This window comes from Amphiprion ocellaris, chromosome 23, assembly GCF_022539595.1.
Source record: "Amphiprion ocellaris isolate individual 3 ecotype Okinawa chromosome 23, ASM2253959v1, whole genome shotgun sequence".
Lineage (NCBI taxonomy): Eukaryota > Metazoa > Chordata > Actinopteri > Pomacentridae > Amphiprion > Amphiprion ocellaris.
In genome coordinates this window covers 23,871,689-23,889,145 of record NC_072788.1, presented here as the reverse complement: position 1 = coordinate 23,889,145, position 17,457 = coordinate 23,871,689, and the positions used below count along the sequence as shown (strand labels likewise).

Below are 17,457 nucleotides of genomic sequence, written 5' to 3'. Positions count from 1 at the left end.
GTATCTGGACTCTACTAGACCCCTGAAGGTGTTCTGTGGTATCTGGACTCCACTAGACCCCTGAAGGTGATCTGTGGTATCTGGACTCCACTAGACCTCTGAAGGTGTTCTGTGGTATCTGGACTCTACTAGACCCCTGAAGGTGTTCTGTGGTATCTGGACTCCACTAGACCCCTGAAGGTGATCTGTGGTATCTGGACTCCACTAGACCTCTGAAGGTGATATGTGGTATCTGGACTCCACTAGACCCCTGAAGGTGATCTGTGGTATCTGGACTCCACTAGACCCCTGAAGGTGTTCTGTGGTATCTGGACTCCACTAGACCCTGAAGGTGTTCTGTGGTATCTGGACTCCACTAGACCTCTGAAGGTGATCTGTGGTATCTGGACTCTACTAGACCCCTGAAGGTGTTCTGTGGTATCTGGACTCTACTAGACCCTGAAGGTGATCTGTGGTATCTGACACCAAGATGTGAGCAGCAGATGCTTTAAGTCCTGGAAGTTGTGAGGTGGAGCCTCCATGGATCAGACTTGTTTGTCCAGCACATCCCATAGATCCTGGATTGGATTGAGATCTGGGGAATTTGAAAGACCAAGTCAACACCTCAAACTGGTTGTTGTGCTCCTCAAACCATTCCTGAACCATTGTTGCTTTGTGGCACGGTCAATTATCCTGCTGAAAGAGACCACAGCCATCAGGGAATATCGTTTCCATGAAAGGTGTACATGGTCTGCAACAATGCTTAGGCAGGTGGTTCATGTCAGAGTATAACATTCACATGGATTCGGTTCAATTTTATTTATATAGCGCCAATTACAATTCAGATTGTCTCAAGACACTTTACAGAACCCATATTTTTGAATTTACCACCAGCTATATATGTAGTATATTTAATGCCAGAGTCGTACACCGTACACCATAGCAGTAAACTATAATCAGTTTCCATGTCAGTTGTACTTTGCATGTATCATCTGTCTTATCATGCATGTATCAAACTGTGTGTTTTATGGTCCTTGACCATGTCCTCAGGAACCTCCGTCCCCAGGTGAGCCAGTATCTGGATCCACTGTAGTTCGCCTACCAACCGAACATTGGAGTGGATGATGCAGTGGTCTACCTGCTGCACAGATCACTGACTCATCTGGAGAACCCCAGCAGCACTGTGAGGGTCATGTTCTTTGACTTCTCCAGTGCTTTCAACACAATCCAGCCTTCTCTGCTCAGGGTGAAGCTTGAAGGAGCAGGAGTAGACTGTCACCTGGCTGCTTGGACCATCGACTACCTCACCAACAGACCACAGTACGTGAGGCTTCAGGACTGTGTGTCTGATGTGGTAGTCAGCAGCATGGAGGTCCACAGGGGACAGTCTGTCCTCCTTTCTCTTCACCCTGGACACATCGGACTTCCACTACAACTCTGGGAGCTGTCACCTCCAGAAGTTCTCCGATGATACAGCCATTGTTGGGTATCTGAGGGGGATGAGCGGGAGTACAGGACGGTCATCTCTGACTTTGTGGACTGGTGTGAGCGAAACCATCTGCAGCTCAACGCCAGTAAGACGAAGGAGATGATCGTGGACTTCAGCAGGAGGAGGACACCTCAGACTGCACCGGTGAACATCCAGGGTTTGGACATTGACATGGTGGACACATACAAATACCTGGGTGTTCACCTCAACAATAAACTGGACTGGACACACAATACAGAGGTCCTTTACAAGAAGGGCCAAAGTGGTCTCCACCTGCTGAGGAGACTGAGGTCCTTTGGAGTGTGCAGGACTCTGCTCAGGACATTTTATGACTCTGTGGTAGCGTCTGCTATCTTCTATGCAGTGGTCTGCTGGGGAGCAGGGAGCACTGAAAGGGACAGAAAGAGACTAAACAGAAGGTCAGGAGGAGGTTCTGTCCTGGACTGTTCCCTGGACTCCATAGAGGAGGTGGGTGAGAGGAGGATGTAGGCAAAGCTCACATCCATCATGGACAATCCCTCTCACCCACTGCATGACACTGTGGGGTCTTTAAGCAGCTCCTTCAGCAGCAGACTGAGACATCCACCCTGCAAGAAAGAGCGCTATCGCAAGTCCTTCATTCCATCTGCTATAAGACTTTACAACATCAGCATCACTGGCTGATGTTAACATAAACTGGACTATATCATTACCACCCCAAACCATAAAATCTGCACTGACATTCTTGCACTGCTACATCTTTGCACTTTTTAAACTCATTTTTTCAAGCCACTTTATATTGCATTGTCTTACAGTGTGTCAATACTGTACTATTTCATCCTCATTTCTCATCCCTGTACATGTTGTAAATATTATTTCTACTATTCTATTATTATTTTATTTCTATTACTACGTCTATTGCTACATAAGCTGCTGTAACAATGTGAGTTTCCCCTGGCGTGGGGAGAAATAAAGGACTTATCTATCTATCTTATCTATCTGTCTTCCCCATCTAAGAACACAGAAGACCTGTTTTGTGTTTCTGGTCGCAATTGTGAACATCATAAAAACGTGTTTTTGGTGTGTTCAAATGAGCAAAAAACATGTTCAGTCTTTTGCAAAAAGAGTGCAAGAGTTTTGGAAACTGTGTGCAAACCATGAATAGTGTCCAAAATTTAGACAGCAGAGTCCTGTTTTTGAGAAATGTGTGCAGTGAATGGAATTTAGCATCCTATCATTTGAGAAAAACTGTAATATGAGACAAAGATAACCCAAGAAAACACACAATGCAGTTTTCAAATGATTGATTTTATTTTTTGAAATAAAGATACTGTCCATCCCATCTTGCCGTATGTGAAAAAGTAATTGCCCCCTTATCTACCAATCTACCAAATGACAAGGATTTGAAATGAAACAGCACAGATGTGCTTCAAGTGCAGACTTTCAGCTTTAATCTGAGGCTATTTACATCCAAATCAGGCGAACATTGTAGGAATTACAGCATATTTTAGATGCGCCCTCCACCTTTAAATAATTGGACAAACCAACATACTGAACAGATGTTTTATTTTTAAACGTTTTCAAAGTTGCTGCTATTTCTGTCAACTTAATTTTCTGCAGCTCTCCACTGCCTGTACATTATGAAAGTATTTACACATTTCTTCTTGATCTTTACTGGATTTTAAATCAGACAGAGAGGGTGAAACTGTGATTTTCATCTGTGATTTCAGGGTTTACATGAATAAAGTAGGAGCTGCATCCTTCTGTCCAGCAGATACAATCCATGAAGACTAATAATTCTGAATAGTGAAGCAATGCTCAGTTATCTACCAGTGGTTGGAATGTACATTGATTTTTATGGTGCAGAGACATAATTTTGCTCGTTATTGATTTACATTTGTAGAACCAGTGAATCCTGCATTTTGGAAAACCAACTGTTGTTGCTGCTGTTGCTGTTCTTCTCCAGAATGCAACTTCAGGAACAAAGCACACTGGAGTCCATCGAAAATGAGATGAAGGTTTGTGAAATACAGAACATTAAAATAAATATCTTGATAATTCGCTAAGTCGTTAGCGTTGGCTGCGGTGTACATGAGGCACTGAAGAATGAAAGTAGGGACGTAGACAACCAGGAAGTTGCACATGGCGACGACCACGATCAGTTTTCTTCAGGGTGGAAGTGGACGGGGACAAAGTAGGTGCTGTAGATGTTACAATGACGGACAGAGCAAGCAGAAACATGAAAGCGGCCAAAGTGAATATGGCCGCTTTGGTGACATACAGATAAAGTGGGGACTATAATGCCATTCAGTACACCAATCAGTATTTCGATGCTGCGAAACCTGATTACACTCAGTGGCTGACGCAGATTATAGATGCACAACGAGGCGTTCACAAGATGAATATTCATTGCAAACCACCTGGACAGGAACCATGTCATTTCAACAATATCACACCTGATTACATCGCAGGATGATGCAACCAGTGTAGCTCCAAAGGTTATTGCCACGATCAGCTTCAGAGCATCATTGATGAGCAGAGACACCAGAGTGTTGAAGATGACTTGAATACTCATGATGCAGTAATCCTGACAGGACGAAGACATGGCGCAGGCTCTTTTAAAAAGGCTGAGATTGCGTCGATTGTACCAGAAGGCCGCGATGATGATGAGGAGGCCCAGCAGGGAGCTTCCAATCAGGTATCCTCCTGCCAAGTACGGGTCTCCAACAACACCTGATCTGAGCATTGCTGCCTCCCGGATGGATTCCAAACTGCTGGAATAGGTCTCCATGATGTGTTGGTTTCAGTTGTCGACCTGCTGGAGGACGGAGAAAGAACATCATTTAAACACCATCTGCAAAATACAGAGCTGTGAAAAAGTATTTCTTTCATTGTTGCATATTTGTCACACTTAAATGTTATAGATCACCAAACTAATATTTATATTTAGCGAATAGTAGACAGAGATAATCCACAAAACACTACAATTTTGAAATGATTTACTGAAAACTGGTATCAGCCCTGAGAAAAAGTAATTGCCCCCCTAAACCTCATTAAAGGTTGAGCCATCATTGGTTCTCTGGAGTCCCAGAGCCTCAGCAATGGCTTTGGAACCCTCCAGACTGATGAATGTCAATGACTTTGTTCCTCATCTGTTCTTGAATCTCTTTAGAACGTGGCATCATGTGCTGCTTTTTCAGAGCCTTTAGCTACTTCACAATGAAGACAGGTTCTATCTAGTGATGTTTAGGTTCAACAAGCCTGGCAGTAATCATATGTGAGTGTAGATGGCAAAACTGAACCCAACTGATGAATGAATTTGGTCATTTGGTAGATTGGTAGCTAAGGGGGCAATTACTTTTCACATAGGGCAAAATGGACTGGACAATATTTTTTCCTCAATAAATGAAATCATGTAAACTTAATCCGCTTATTAATCCAATTCTTTAAATTGAGAATTGATCTTCCAAAGTACTTGCTGCTGAAAAAAAATGGCATTTAAAGTACCGTCAGTCAGACGGTAACTCATCATTACAAAGACAGACATTTAACAGTGAAGTTTATGGATCAGATGCTGCAATCTCTCCTTAAAATCCGGAAAACTAACAATAATCTGCAGCAAAACATTCAGATATTCAACACATTTTGTACTTTTTGCTCATCGGGCTTCTCTTCTACAACTTTAAAGTTGTTTTTACCTTTAATCCAGTTACTTTTTACAGTAATCACAGAGAAAATGAAGATGATTACACTAAACAGCTGACAAAACTTGGTCTAAAGTCACTAATTCAAACTCTCATCTCCTTGTTATTTATCATCAGGGTGTTAAATAGCTTCTGAAAACATTAAAAACACTCAAAATTTAGTCTTACTTGATGTGCAGAGTGTTGAGGCTGTTTACTGGTGGAGGAAGTGACTGAGTGACTGACTTTGTCTCTTTGGCTGCACATTTATGGCTGTAAAGCTGATTGTAAAACTATGATCCAATGACTAATACACGTGCTATCTTTTATTTCCTTTGTATTGCTAAATAATCACTGATGTCATTTCTTTATTGTCTTTATACCAAATCAAGCAGGATTTTACTTTTGATTGCATCTGCTAACATGATCAATTTTCTCTGTTTAAACTGCTGCTGTTCTAAATCCATCTTTTGCTTCCTCTACAACATGAATTAAAGATGTGACGTGAAAATACAACCCAAAAGTCACTTCTTTATTTATTGAACCTCCTCCACAACTATCAACTCAGAGTCTGGAACAGGTCTTATGACAGAATCACATGAAACAATCCTATATGTTTATTGTTTTTGTTGTTTGGAAATCTTCAATAAAACTCTGACCTGAAATTAACCCGCTGATGCTGCACTGTTATCAAGATTACAAGCTACTTATCAAAATCTGTATTATGTAAGTCATGTAAATCAGCTTGATGTTTTTCCAGCTGAAATTTAATGTCAGGCTCAGTAAAGGTGAAAATTACAACCAAATAAATCTCCTTCTATTTATACACCAATCAGATATAACCCTTTGACCCCCTGCCTAATATTGTGTTGGTCCCTGATCTGTCGAGGTCTGGACTCCACTAGACCTCTGAAGGTGATCTGTGGTATCTGGACTCCACTAGACCTCTGAAGGTGTTCTGTGGTATCTGGACTCCACTAGACCTCTGAAGGTGTTCTGTGGTATCTGGACTCCACTAGACCTCTGAAGGTGATCTGTGGTATCTGGACTCCACTAGACCTCTGAAGGTGTTCTGTGGTATCTGGACTCTACTAGACCCCTGAAGGTGTTCTGTGGTATCTGGACTCCACCAGACCCCTGAAGGTGTTCTGTGGTATCTGACACCAAGATGTTAGCAGCAGATGCTTAAGTCCTGGAAGTTGTGAGGTTTGGCCTCCATGGATCAGACTTGTTTGTCCAGAACATCCCACAGATCCTGGATTGGAGTGAGATCTGGGGAATTTGGAGACCAAGTCAACACCTCAAACTGGTTGTTGTGCTCCTCACACCATTCCTGAACCATTGTTGCTTTGTGGCACGGTCAATTATCCTGCTGAAAGAGACCACAGCCATCAGGGAATATCGTTTCCATGAAAGGTGTACATGGTCTGCAACAATGCATAGGTCGGTGGTTCATGTCAAAATAACATCCTTCCATCCATCTATCCATCATCTATACACAGCTTAATCCTCACTAGGGTCATGGGGGGGCTGGAGTCTATCCCAGCTGACTCAGGTGGAGGCAGGGGACACCTGGACAGGTCACCAGTCTGAAACAGGGCTACACATAGAGACAAACAATCACACTCGCATTCACACCTACAGGCAATTTAGAATAATCAATTAAACTCAGCATTTTTTTGGACTGTGGGAGGAAGCCGGAGTACCCGGAGAAAACTCATGTATGCACAGGGAGAACATGCAAACTCCATGCAGAAAGAACCGGGGATCTTCTCGCTGCAAGGCGAAAGTGCTAACCACTATGCCACTGTGCAGCCCTCAAAATAACATCCACATGGATCCAATTCATCCATCCATCCATTATCTATACACCGCTTCATCCTACCAGAGTCGCGGGGGGCTGCAGTCTATCCAAGCTGACTTGGTACGAAGGCAGGGGACACCTGGACAGGTTGCCAGTCTGTCACAGGGCTACATATACAGACACAATCACACTCACATTCACCCCAACAGGATATTTAGATAGTAAATTAGGGATCTTCTAGCCACAAGGCAAAAGTACTAACTATGCCATTTTGCAGTCCCGGATTCAATTCAATTCAATTTTATTTATATAGTGCCAATTACAATTCAGACTGTCTCAAAATGCTTTGTAGAAACGATATGCTTGAACCCCCAGAGCAAACCCTAAGGCAACAGTCTTAGGCCTGGGCTCAACAATAGAGAGGATGTCCGCCTCCAGAACCCAAACTGGGAGCTGGTTCCACAGGAGAGGAGCTGATAACTGAAGGCTCTGCCTCCCATTCTACTTTTAGAGATTCTGAAAGTCTGGGAACTACAAGCAAACCTGCAGTCTGAGAGCGAAGAGTTCTGCTAGGATAATATGGTACTATCAGGTCTTTACGATATGATGGAGATTGGTTGTTAAGAGCTTTATATGTCAGAAGAAGGATTTTGAATTCTATTCTAGATTTAACAGGAAGCCAATGAAGAGAAACCAGTATAGGAGAAATATGATCTCTCTTGCTAACTCCCGTCAGTACTCTGGCTGCAGCATTTTGGATCAGCTGTAGATGTTTCAGAGAGCTATTGGGACAACCTGATAATAAGGAATTACAGTAGTCAAGCCTAGAAGTAACAAATGCATGGACTAGTTTTTCTGCATCACTCTGAGACAGGATGTTCCTGATTTTCACAATATTTCTCAGGTGGAAAAAGGAAGTCCTACAGATTTGTTTTATGTGCGAGTTAAAGGACATGTCCTGGTCAAAGATAACACCGAGGTTCCTCACAGTAGTACTGGAGGCCAATGTAATGCCATCCAGCAACCTCCAGAGTAAAATGGATGGCAGGACCCAAGGTTTGCCAGCAGAACATTGCCCAAAGCACTTCATTTCTTTGTTTATTTGGACAGAACAGTGCATATTAATGAACGCACAATCTCATAAAGTTGCACAAAGTTGTAGTAGATAAGACAGATTTAGCATAAGTGCTAATTTCCATCCGTTGTCCCAAACCTAAAAGAAAAACATACAGGGTTACAGATGTATTAAAAACAAAACAGTATAACAACAATGATGATAAATTAATTCTGGCTGGGTTAAACCGTTTATTTAGTAAAATCTTTTTAAGGCAGAGTCTGTCATAAAGTGCTAATAGTTAAAGTGCCTGATTTTCTCAATGTTCACAACTTTGATTGTTCATCAGCCATACTTTATACTGTCGCTTAAAATTGACAAAAGTGGAGCTTTCTCTCATAGCCAAAGGTAAAGTATATCAGTTTGTGCAACCTTTAATTAATAAGAGATTAAAGCTTTTAGATTTTAGATGTGCCCTCCACCTTTAAGTAAATGGACCAACCAACATATTGAACAGATGTTTTATTTTGAAAACATTTCAAAGTAGCTGCTATTTTCATCAACTTTGTTTTATACAGCTCTCCACTGCCTGTACATTATGGAAGTATTCACACATTTCTTCTTGATTTATGCTAGATTTTAAGTCAGACAGAGAGGGTGAAACTGTGACTTTCATCTTTAAATTCAGGGTTTATATGAATGACGTTGGAGCTGCACCCTTCTGTCCAACAGATACAGTCCATGAAGACTAAGAATTCTGAATAGTGAAACAATGCTAGGTTATCTACTAATCTTGTCTTAATGCAATCCAACCCTCACTGCTGAGGGTGAAGATGGAGAGGTTGGGGGTCAGTGAGCAGCTGGCTGCATGGACCATGGACTACCTCACTGACAGACTTCAGTATGTGAGGCTACATACAGTGTGTCTGATGTGGTGGTCTGCAGCACAGGAGCCCCTCAGGGTACAGTACTCTCACCTTTCCTCTTCACCCTCTATACATCGGACTACTGCTACTCCACAGACAGTTGTCATCTCCAGAAGTTCTCCGATGACACTGCCATCATAGGATGCATGTCAGAGGGGAATGACTGTGAGTACAGGAAAGTCATCATGGACTTTATCTACTGGTGTGAGCAGAACCACCTCCAAATGAACGCCAGCAAGACAAAGGAGATGGTGATGGATTTCCACAGGAAACCCTCATACACTCCACTGCTGAACATCCAGGGACTTGACAGTGAGAGAGTGAGGACCTACAAGTAGCTGGGTGTTCACCTAAATAACAAACTGGACTGGACAGATAACACTGAGTGTCTTTATAAGAAGGGTCAGTGTTGTTTATACCTGCTGAGGAGACTCCCATCATTTGGTGTGAGCAGGACACTGCTGAGGACCTGCTGGTCTTCTATGCAGTGGTGTGCTGGGGAGGGGGGTGATCTGAGCATCATAAAAACAGACTAAACAGACTGATAAAAAGAGCAGCATACCTCACCTTCTTGTATATAGTATTCTTCATGGTATTTTTAAAAAATCATCTGAATATAATGTTATCTGCGATTTTTGCACCCTCTTTTTTCTTATTTATTCTTGCATTGCCTTTATACTTCTATACTTTTTCTTTGTAGCTGCTGTAACGGTGAACTTTCCCCATTGTGGGCTCAATAAAGATTATCCTTATCCTTATCCTTAATGGTTGGAATGTACATTGATTTTTATGGTGCAGAGACATAATTTTGCTCGTTATTGATTTACATTTGTAGAACCAGTGAATCCTGCATTTTGGAAACCCAGTTTTTGTTCCTGTGGCTGGTGCCACTGTTGTTGCTGCCACTGTTGTAGCTCTTGTTACTGTTGTTGCTGTTCTTCTCCAGAAGGCAACTTCAGGAATAAAGCACACTGGAGTCCATCGAAAATGAGATGAAGGTTTGTGAAATACAGAACATTGAAATAAATATTTTGATAATTCGTTGAGTCGGTAGGGTTGGCTGCGGTGTACACGAGGCAGTAAAGAATGAAAGTGGGAACGTAGACAACCAGGAAGGTGCACATGGCAATGACTATGATCAGTTTCTTCAGAGTGGAAGTGGACGGGGACGAGGTAGGCCTTCTAGATGCTACAATGACGGACAGAGCAAACAGAAACATGAAAGCGGCCAAAGTGAATATGGGCACATTGTGGACATACACATAAAGTGGAACTATAATGATAATCACCACATAAACCAGTGAGTAGGCGATGCGAACCCTGGTTACACTCAGTGGCTGATGCAGATTATAGATGGACAACGAGGCGTTCACAAGATGAATAATCACTCCAAACCACCTGGACAGGAACCAGATGTCTGCAGCCCGAACACAGTCGATTGGATTGTAGCAGGACAATGCAACCCGTGCAGCTCCCCAGATTAATGTCACGATCAGATTCAGAGCATCCATGATGAGCAGAGTCAACAGACAGCTGTAGACGACTTCAACACCCATGAGACTGTTTTCCTGGCAGGTGAAGGACATGATGCAGGATCTTTTAAAAAGGCTGAGATTGCTGCGATTGTACCAGAAGGCCCCGATGATGACGAGGAAGCCCAGCAGGGAGCTTCCTATCAAGTATCCTCCAGCCAGGTACGGGTTTCTGACAACACCTGATCTGAGCATTGCTGCCTCCTGGATGGATTCCAAACTGCTGGAACTGTTCTCCATGATGTGTTGGTCTCAGTTGTCGACCTGCTGGAGGACGGAGAAAGAACATTTTAAACACCATCTGCAAAATACAGAGCTGTGAAAAAGTATTTCTTCTATTGTTGCATATTTCTCACATTTAAATGTCCAAGATCAAGAAACTGATATTTATATTTATTGAATATGAGACAGAGATAATCCACAAAATACTACAATTTTGAAATGATGATTTACTGAAAACCTGTATCAGCCCTGAGAAAAAGTAATTGCCCCACTAAACCTAATAACAGGTTGAGCCATCATTGGTTCTCTGAAGTCCCAGAGCCTCAGCAATGGCTTTGGAACCCTCCAGACTGATGAATGTCAATGATTTTGTTCCTCATCTGGGGCAATTACTTTTTCACATCGGACAAGATGGACTGGACAGTATTTTTCCTTCAGTAAATGAAATCATGATTTGAAAAATGAATTCTGAATTTTCTTGAGTTATCTTTGTCTTAAAATAAAATTAGTTTGATGTTCTGAAACATTGAAGTGTGACAAATATACAAAAGTAAAAGATTTCTGCAGTGGGGCAAACTTAAAGTAGATTTTTCCCAAAAATTATAAACATTTGAGAGAAATCAAATGATTTCAGTAGCTTTAATATCACTTGTTAATACAATTTACATAAACTTGATTCAATAATGCATATAAAATGGTTCCTTTTTTCAGCCTATTTCAGTCAGTCCCTGCAAAAAATCCAGATTTCTGTACTTTCTCACAGCAGTGTGTTTATCACATATCACCTCTGTGCTTGATGTTTTTTTCCTCTCCCCTACTCATAAAAAGCCATTAAACTGATTATTGTGTTCATTTTTAATCCGTTCTAAAAACACACCTACAACCATAAAATTTAAAGGGTCATTTCCCCACTCTAGTTTGTAACACTGCGGCAAAATGTTCTTGGAGGTTTTTATACTGAAACATTTAAATGTGACAAATATGCAAAAATAGAAGGTTTCTGTAGGGGGCAAATACTTTTTCACAGCACTGGCTGTCTTTAATTTAAACTCAATTTTTTGTGTTAATTGTTTGAAATTGCAATCCAAGTTGTAGTAAATTAATTAAATTGGCTCAGTAACTTGATTCAAAGTCATAAAAACCTTAAAACGTTGTTATGATCCTGCTCCAGCCTCTGCCCTTCTCCCTCCTTTTCTCTTTTTCCTTCTTTCTCCCATTGTTCCTCATCTGTTTGTTTTGACCTGTCTCTCTCTCTCTGGCTCCCTCTGTCTGTCTGTCTGTCTGTCTGTCATCTCTCCCTCCTGTCTCTCTCTCCCTGCTTCACCTGCCTGCACTCTGTTTGCTGATTACTGCAATGAGTGTCACCTGCACTAATTAGTTGACTCCATTCACCTGTTCTCCACCTCACCTCCAGTATTTAAGCTCTGTGCTTCCATTCACTCCCTGCCGGATCATAAATTCACATCCTTTCTTTGATTCTGTTTCTCCCCTGGATTCTGTTTCTCCCACCAAGCCTGCCACCTTCAGACTGCTTCAGCCCCATGGACTCTGCTGCTCCCCCCTCCTGGATTTTCCCTTCTTGGACTCCATTTGCTCCAACCTGTTCATGGATTTTCCCCAGCCTGTTTCCCCCCTCGGTTCTCAGTTTCCCCATGTTGTGAGTACCCCTACCCAGCTTAGTTTTATAATTCAGTTCAGTTTTGTAAACTTCCGTTTTTTGTATTCATAGAGTTAGAGTTTTAGAAGTTGGTTTTGTTCTGTTCCCCCAGTTCAGGTCCCCATTAATGTACTGGTTCAGTTGTTTAAATAAATCTCTTTCTGTTATTCTCCTGTCGGCCAGTTCTGTGTGTCTGTGCTTGGGTTCTCCTGCTTCCCCCGTCGTAACAAACGTGGAAAATTTAAAGTTGATTTTCCTTAAAATCACTTAAGAGGAATCCAATGATTTGAGTAGCTCTACTTTCAACCTGTGGCTTTATTATCAATTGTTAACTCCATTTAGATACATTTAATTTAATATTTCTTTCAAAATGGTTGAAAAGATTCTCTTTTTTTCAGCATGTTGTATTCAATCCTGATCCCTGCAATATTAACCAGCTCATTAATCCAACTTCTTAAATTGATTGTTGGTCTTTCAAACTGTTTGCTGCAAAAAAAAAAAAAAAAAAAAAAAAAGCTGACATTTAAAGTAACTTCAGTCAGACAGCAACTAGTCATTACAAAAAAAGGCCTTTAACGGTGAAGTTTTCACATCAGCTGCTGTAATCTATCATAAAAGAACTAAGAAACTAACAGTAATCTGCAGCAAAACATTCAGATATTTTAAACACATTTTGTACTTTTTGATCCTCAGACTTCTCTTCTACAACTTTAAAGATGTTTTTACCTCTAATCCTGTTGCTTCTTACACTAATCACAGAGCAAATAAAGATGATTACACTTTACAGCTGACAAAACTTGGACTAAAGTCACTATTTCAAACTCTCATCTACTCGTTATCAATCATCAGCAGTGTTAAATAGTTTCTGAAAACACTGAAAACACTTAATATTGTGTCTTACTTGATGTGTGAAGTGTTGAGGCTGTTTACTGGTGGAGGAAGTGACTGACTTTGTCTCTTTGGATGCACATTTATGGCTGTAAAGCTGATTGGAAAACCATGAACCAACAATTCATGCATGTTATATCAGTGTTTCTCTTTTTTCCTGCATTTTTTTTCAAGTTTAAAAAGATCCTCTTTACAATGCAAGCTCAGAGGTCTTTTCAATGCAGGCAGGCAGATAGAAACTGATAGAAACGCATTCATTCAATGGAATGGAAAATTACAGAACTACAGAACCAATACATCGTTCTCTTAAAGACTAAACCTACATAATGTCAGAACTATATTCCCTGTAATAAACCTGAATTTAACAGTTTCATCTGGCAAATATATAACAAATGGAGAATTTGTAAATGTGCTGAATGAAAAAGCTTGAATGTTCTTTAAACAAAAGAAACTTAAATGGTTATTCAGTTTCAATTATATTTTATTTATACTAGACTTTTCTAATTGTATAGATATTGACTTAGATTTTCTCAGTCCTGTTGGTTTTATTCAGCAAATCCACTATTGTGATGTGTTTGGTGTCATTGAAACTATACATACTGTCTGTTCTCTGCTGTTTCTTCTGTCTTTCAGCTAAAGAATACATCACAGCTGTCGTTGGACAGAATGTGATTCTACCATGTAAAGTTCCCAACAACAACAAAACCATCAGAGCTGTAGAATGGAGCAGACCTGGGCTGGATCCAGAATATGTTCTCCTGTACCGGGATGAATGCTTAGATGTAGACAACCAGCATCCATCTTATAAGAACCGGGTGGATCTGCAGGACAAAGAGAGGAAGGATGGAGACGTTTCTCTGGTTCTGAAGGATGTGATGATGGAGGACGTTGGAGTGTCATGTTCTTCAGGGAGAAACAACCTCTAAAACCGTCTACCTGGAAGTTCATCCACCAGGTGAGTTTGTGTTCAGAGATCAGTTTGTGTCTCTGATGAAGCTGCTTGGTCTCAGATCAGATGTTTGTGGTTTATAAAGATGTTGCTGATGAGACTTTGGAGAAAACAGCTGATCTGACTGATGTTCAAACACCTGATGTCTCTCATATCTCTCATACCTCTCATATCTCTGATACCTCTGTCTGCAGGAAAGAAGAATGAAAACATCAGAGTAGGAGTGAACAAGGTTGGAGGAAACAAGGACGGAGCAGACAAGGATGGAATCATTGTAGGAGCAGCAGTGGGTGTGATTCTTCTTCTTGCTGTGGCTTTGGTTGCTTTTCTGATCTGTACACGACACATGAGGAAGAATCCCGACCTCCCAGTTCCTCCTGATGATGAAGCAGCAGCTGAACAGATGTTATGAAACAAAGACATGAAAGTTTTTCTGGACAGCAGCAGAACAAAGCACAGCTTCTGTAACTCTAATGGAACCAGCAGCAGCAGAACAAAGAGAATCCAGGTGTGGACCAACCATGTGGTCTCTCCTTTAACTGCCACCTTATGGTGGTGGAGGGTTTGTGAGCTCAGAGGATGCTGGGAGATCTGCTGTCTGGAGTTCAGCTCCTGGTAGGGTTTCTATTGGCAGACTGGTCCCAGATGATGATCCAGACTAAGAGCAGTTTTCCTCCCTGCAACATTTTAATCTGGTTCATGGTCATGTAGAATATTTTAGCTGTAAAATATCAGAAACATAAACAGACTTTAGAAACAGATCCTGAACCTTCTGAACCCTGAGCAGGGAGGTGAGTTTGAAATGCATGTTGTCTTTCAAGTGAATTATCATAATTGCTCCATTTATAAGAACGTACAACTGTCAAAACAGAATCACCTGATTTTTAACTTTCCGATGGTCCTTGAACTACTCACCCATCAGGATACGTCACCAAATCTGAGACGAAAATTCAGATGTTTCATGAAAACCAAGACAAATATCTGATTTTCTGTGACAAGATTATAACATTCCATTAATGACTCATCCACACCAACAGTCGTATGAAAACTACTCAGAGGTTTCGGTTGAACTGCAGGTAGTGTTTACACAGAGCAGACGAGATGAACATAGACACAAATTAAAAACATAAATATTGAGAGTTTATTTCCAGTGTTTCAGCTGTTAGTTGATGTTCTGAACTGTTTACAGGATAAATGTGGAACCATTTTTATGTATTTTATATATTTTTTATACTGCTGAGGGGTTTGTAGGTTGATCTTCGTAATATATTCTGTTTTGCTGTTAATCTGCAGAGAAAATACAGATAAATGTAGTGCAATAAAATGCATGTTATTTGCTACTGAACTGTAGTAAAGGTTGAATAGAATATACATTTATTGTACTGTTAGAATGTACTGAGGTACTTCAGAGTAATGATTGTTTATACTGTAACAGACTGTAAATAATGAACTTTTTTGCACTTCTGGTTTGATGCCAAACTCATGGTCTTGGTACTTTTCCTCTCTGCAATGACAAAGTTGAATCTAATTAGTGGTCTGTGGTTCGTTATAATTTCTATATCTATAAATGTACACACATTGATACTCCCTCAAACATTAGCTGTTAGCAGCTCTGCTAATGTTCTGGTTCATGGTATTCGTTCTGACACAACATGGTGATGATGCTTGGATGATTTTTACTGATTTATTATTGCAGAGAATAAAAAAATACATTTTTAACTGAAAGTGCAGCACTCTGGATGTTTTTTATCTGCAGATAACTGATTATGAAACGTGTTCGTCCTGCAGTCGACGTCTTCATGTAAACCTGATGTAGAAATGATGGGAAACAAGCTTCACGTGAGTTCATTGTTGGTTTTTGCTTGTAAAACAGAACAATGTTATTTTATTGGTTTAATGATGTTTTCTTGCCGACACCAGTGTAGAAGCTGTACAGTGGATTAGTTTGCTGTTAGTAATTAAACTGAATTAGAATTTATTTGAGTGTTTGGTCACTTTTGGACCAACAAATACTAAAAAAAAAAAAATCAATGTTGGCCTTTAAAGCTGTTTCACAGCACTTGCCACAAACTTGTACATGATGATGTTATAGGAAAGTTTATTAACGCTTCCTATAACATTTGATGGACTGATTTTCTTCAAAAGCTTAGTAGAGCTTGTCGGTAATGTTATGAGATGTTGTGGAACATTCCATGTTAAAACCAGTCAAAGGATTGGACTCTAAAAGCCAATATTATGTAAAAGACGTGTTATTAAGTCTAAGAAGCTGATTGGTGATGAACTGTCTAGAAAAGTCTGAGTTAAAACGATAAAAACGTCTGATTTTACCACGAAGGAACAAGATGTTACAATGTCGTCAACAAACGGAAGCATTAACATGACTCCTAAAGATTTGGGTTTCTACATGGAACCATGTCCAGAAAAGAGGATTTAAAATGGAACGAAGTGTCCAGATAAACGTGTTTAAGTGTGTTTCTGTCAACAAACAAACATGTGGAGTCAGTGTGAGTTTATTAAAACGTTGTTCAAAATCCAAAACACGTGCAAGAATCAGCTGTTACTGTTTCTATCACCAAAAAAGACCCATAACTGATTTTCACCAACAGCCTGTTTCCACATAGTTCCAACTGTACGAACTGCGCCACCTGGTGTTGAAGGCAGGGACACACGTTCCAATACAGATGGATGGAAACTGTTCTGCAATAATCTGACTTTATTCCTAAAGCACATTCTAAAACAGTTTAAAGAAGGCTGGTCAGTCCAAACATGGTGAAAGATCCTCAAAGTAAAAGAATACGACAAATAAATAATAAAATACCAAGTCAGCAAAAAAAAAAATATGGAGTAAAAGAAAAACGCTAAAATCAGAAACACAAGGATAAAAATGATAGTGTTAGGAAATAAGTACAATAAATACACAAATATAAGGAAATAAAGAATAAAAGAATAGTTGAAGTTCAAAAAAACAGATGATAAAAAATACTACGAATAATAGATAAAATATAACTTTATCAATAGAGTTTGAGTTAAATAGAACAAGTTCATGAAGCTTTACTGCAACTAAAACAGAACCAATAATACATGAAGAGCAAGTTTAGTGAAGCCATTAGTTCTAAATGTTCTCTCTATGCTACACAGCTAGCTTGAGCTGAACTATCTAAACTACCTCATTTTATAATTACACATTTACAAGATTTAATGTCCTCTTCTGGAGGACGTCTGGATGGGAAGGCAGGTTGCTCCGGCGTCTACAGTGTCGCACCACGTCTCGCCAGTGTTGCCAACTTGGTGACTT

At 40.4% G+C, this 17,457-nt stretch overlaps 1 protein-coding gene and 1 long non-coding RNA gene across 2 annotated transcripts; one reads left to right on the top strand and one right to left on the bottom strand.

The window, feature by feature from the left end:
- Positions 1 to 2,748: 2,748 nt before the first annotated feature.
- LOC129348135 (uncharacterized) lies at positions 2,749 to 5,361 on the bottom strand. The gene is made up of 2 exons (XM_055007758.1): positions 5,320 to 5,361; positions 2,749 to 4,265 (listed from the first exon to the last, which is right to left on the bottom strand). The coding sequence occupies exon 2, from the start codon at positions 4,236 to 4,238 to the stop codon at positions 3,606 to 3,608; it is 633 nt and encodes a 210-aa protein (XP_054863733.1). The 5' UTR covers positions 4,239 to 4,265; positions 5,320 to 5,361; the 3' UTR covers positions 2,749 to 3,605.
- Positions 5,362 to 12,108: 6,747 nt separating this feature from the next.
- On the top strand, positions 12,109 to 15,887 carry LOC129348138 (uncharacterized). The gene is made up of 3 exons (XR_008600596.1): positions 12,109 to 12,325; positions 13,847 to 14,168; positions 14,357 to 15,887. It is a non-coding gene; the product is annotated as an uncharacterized LOC129348138 (long non-coding RNA).
- Positions 15,888 to 17,457: the final 1,570 nt, after the last annotated feature.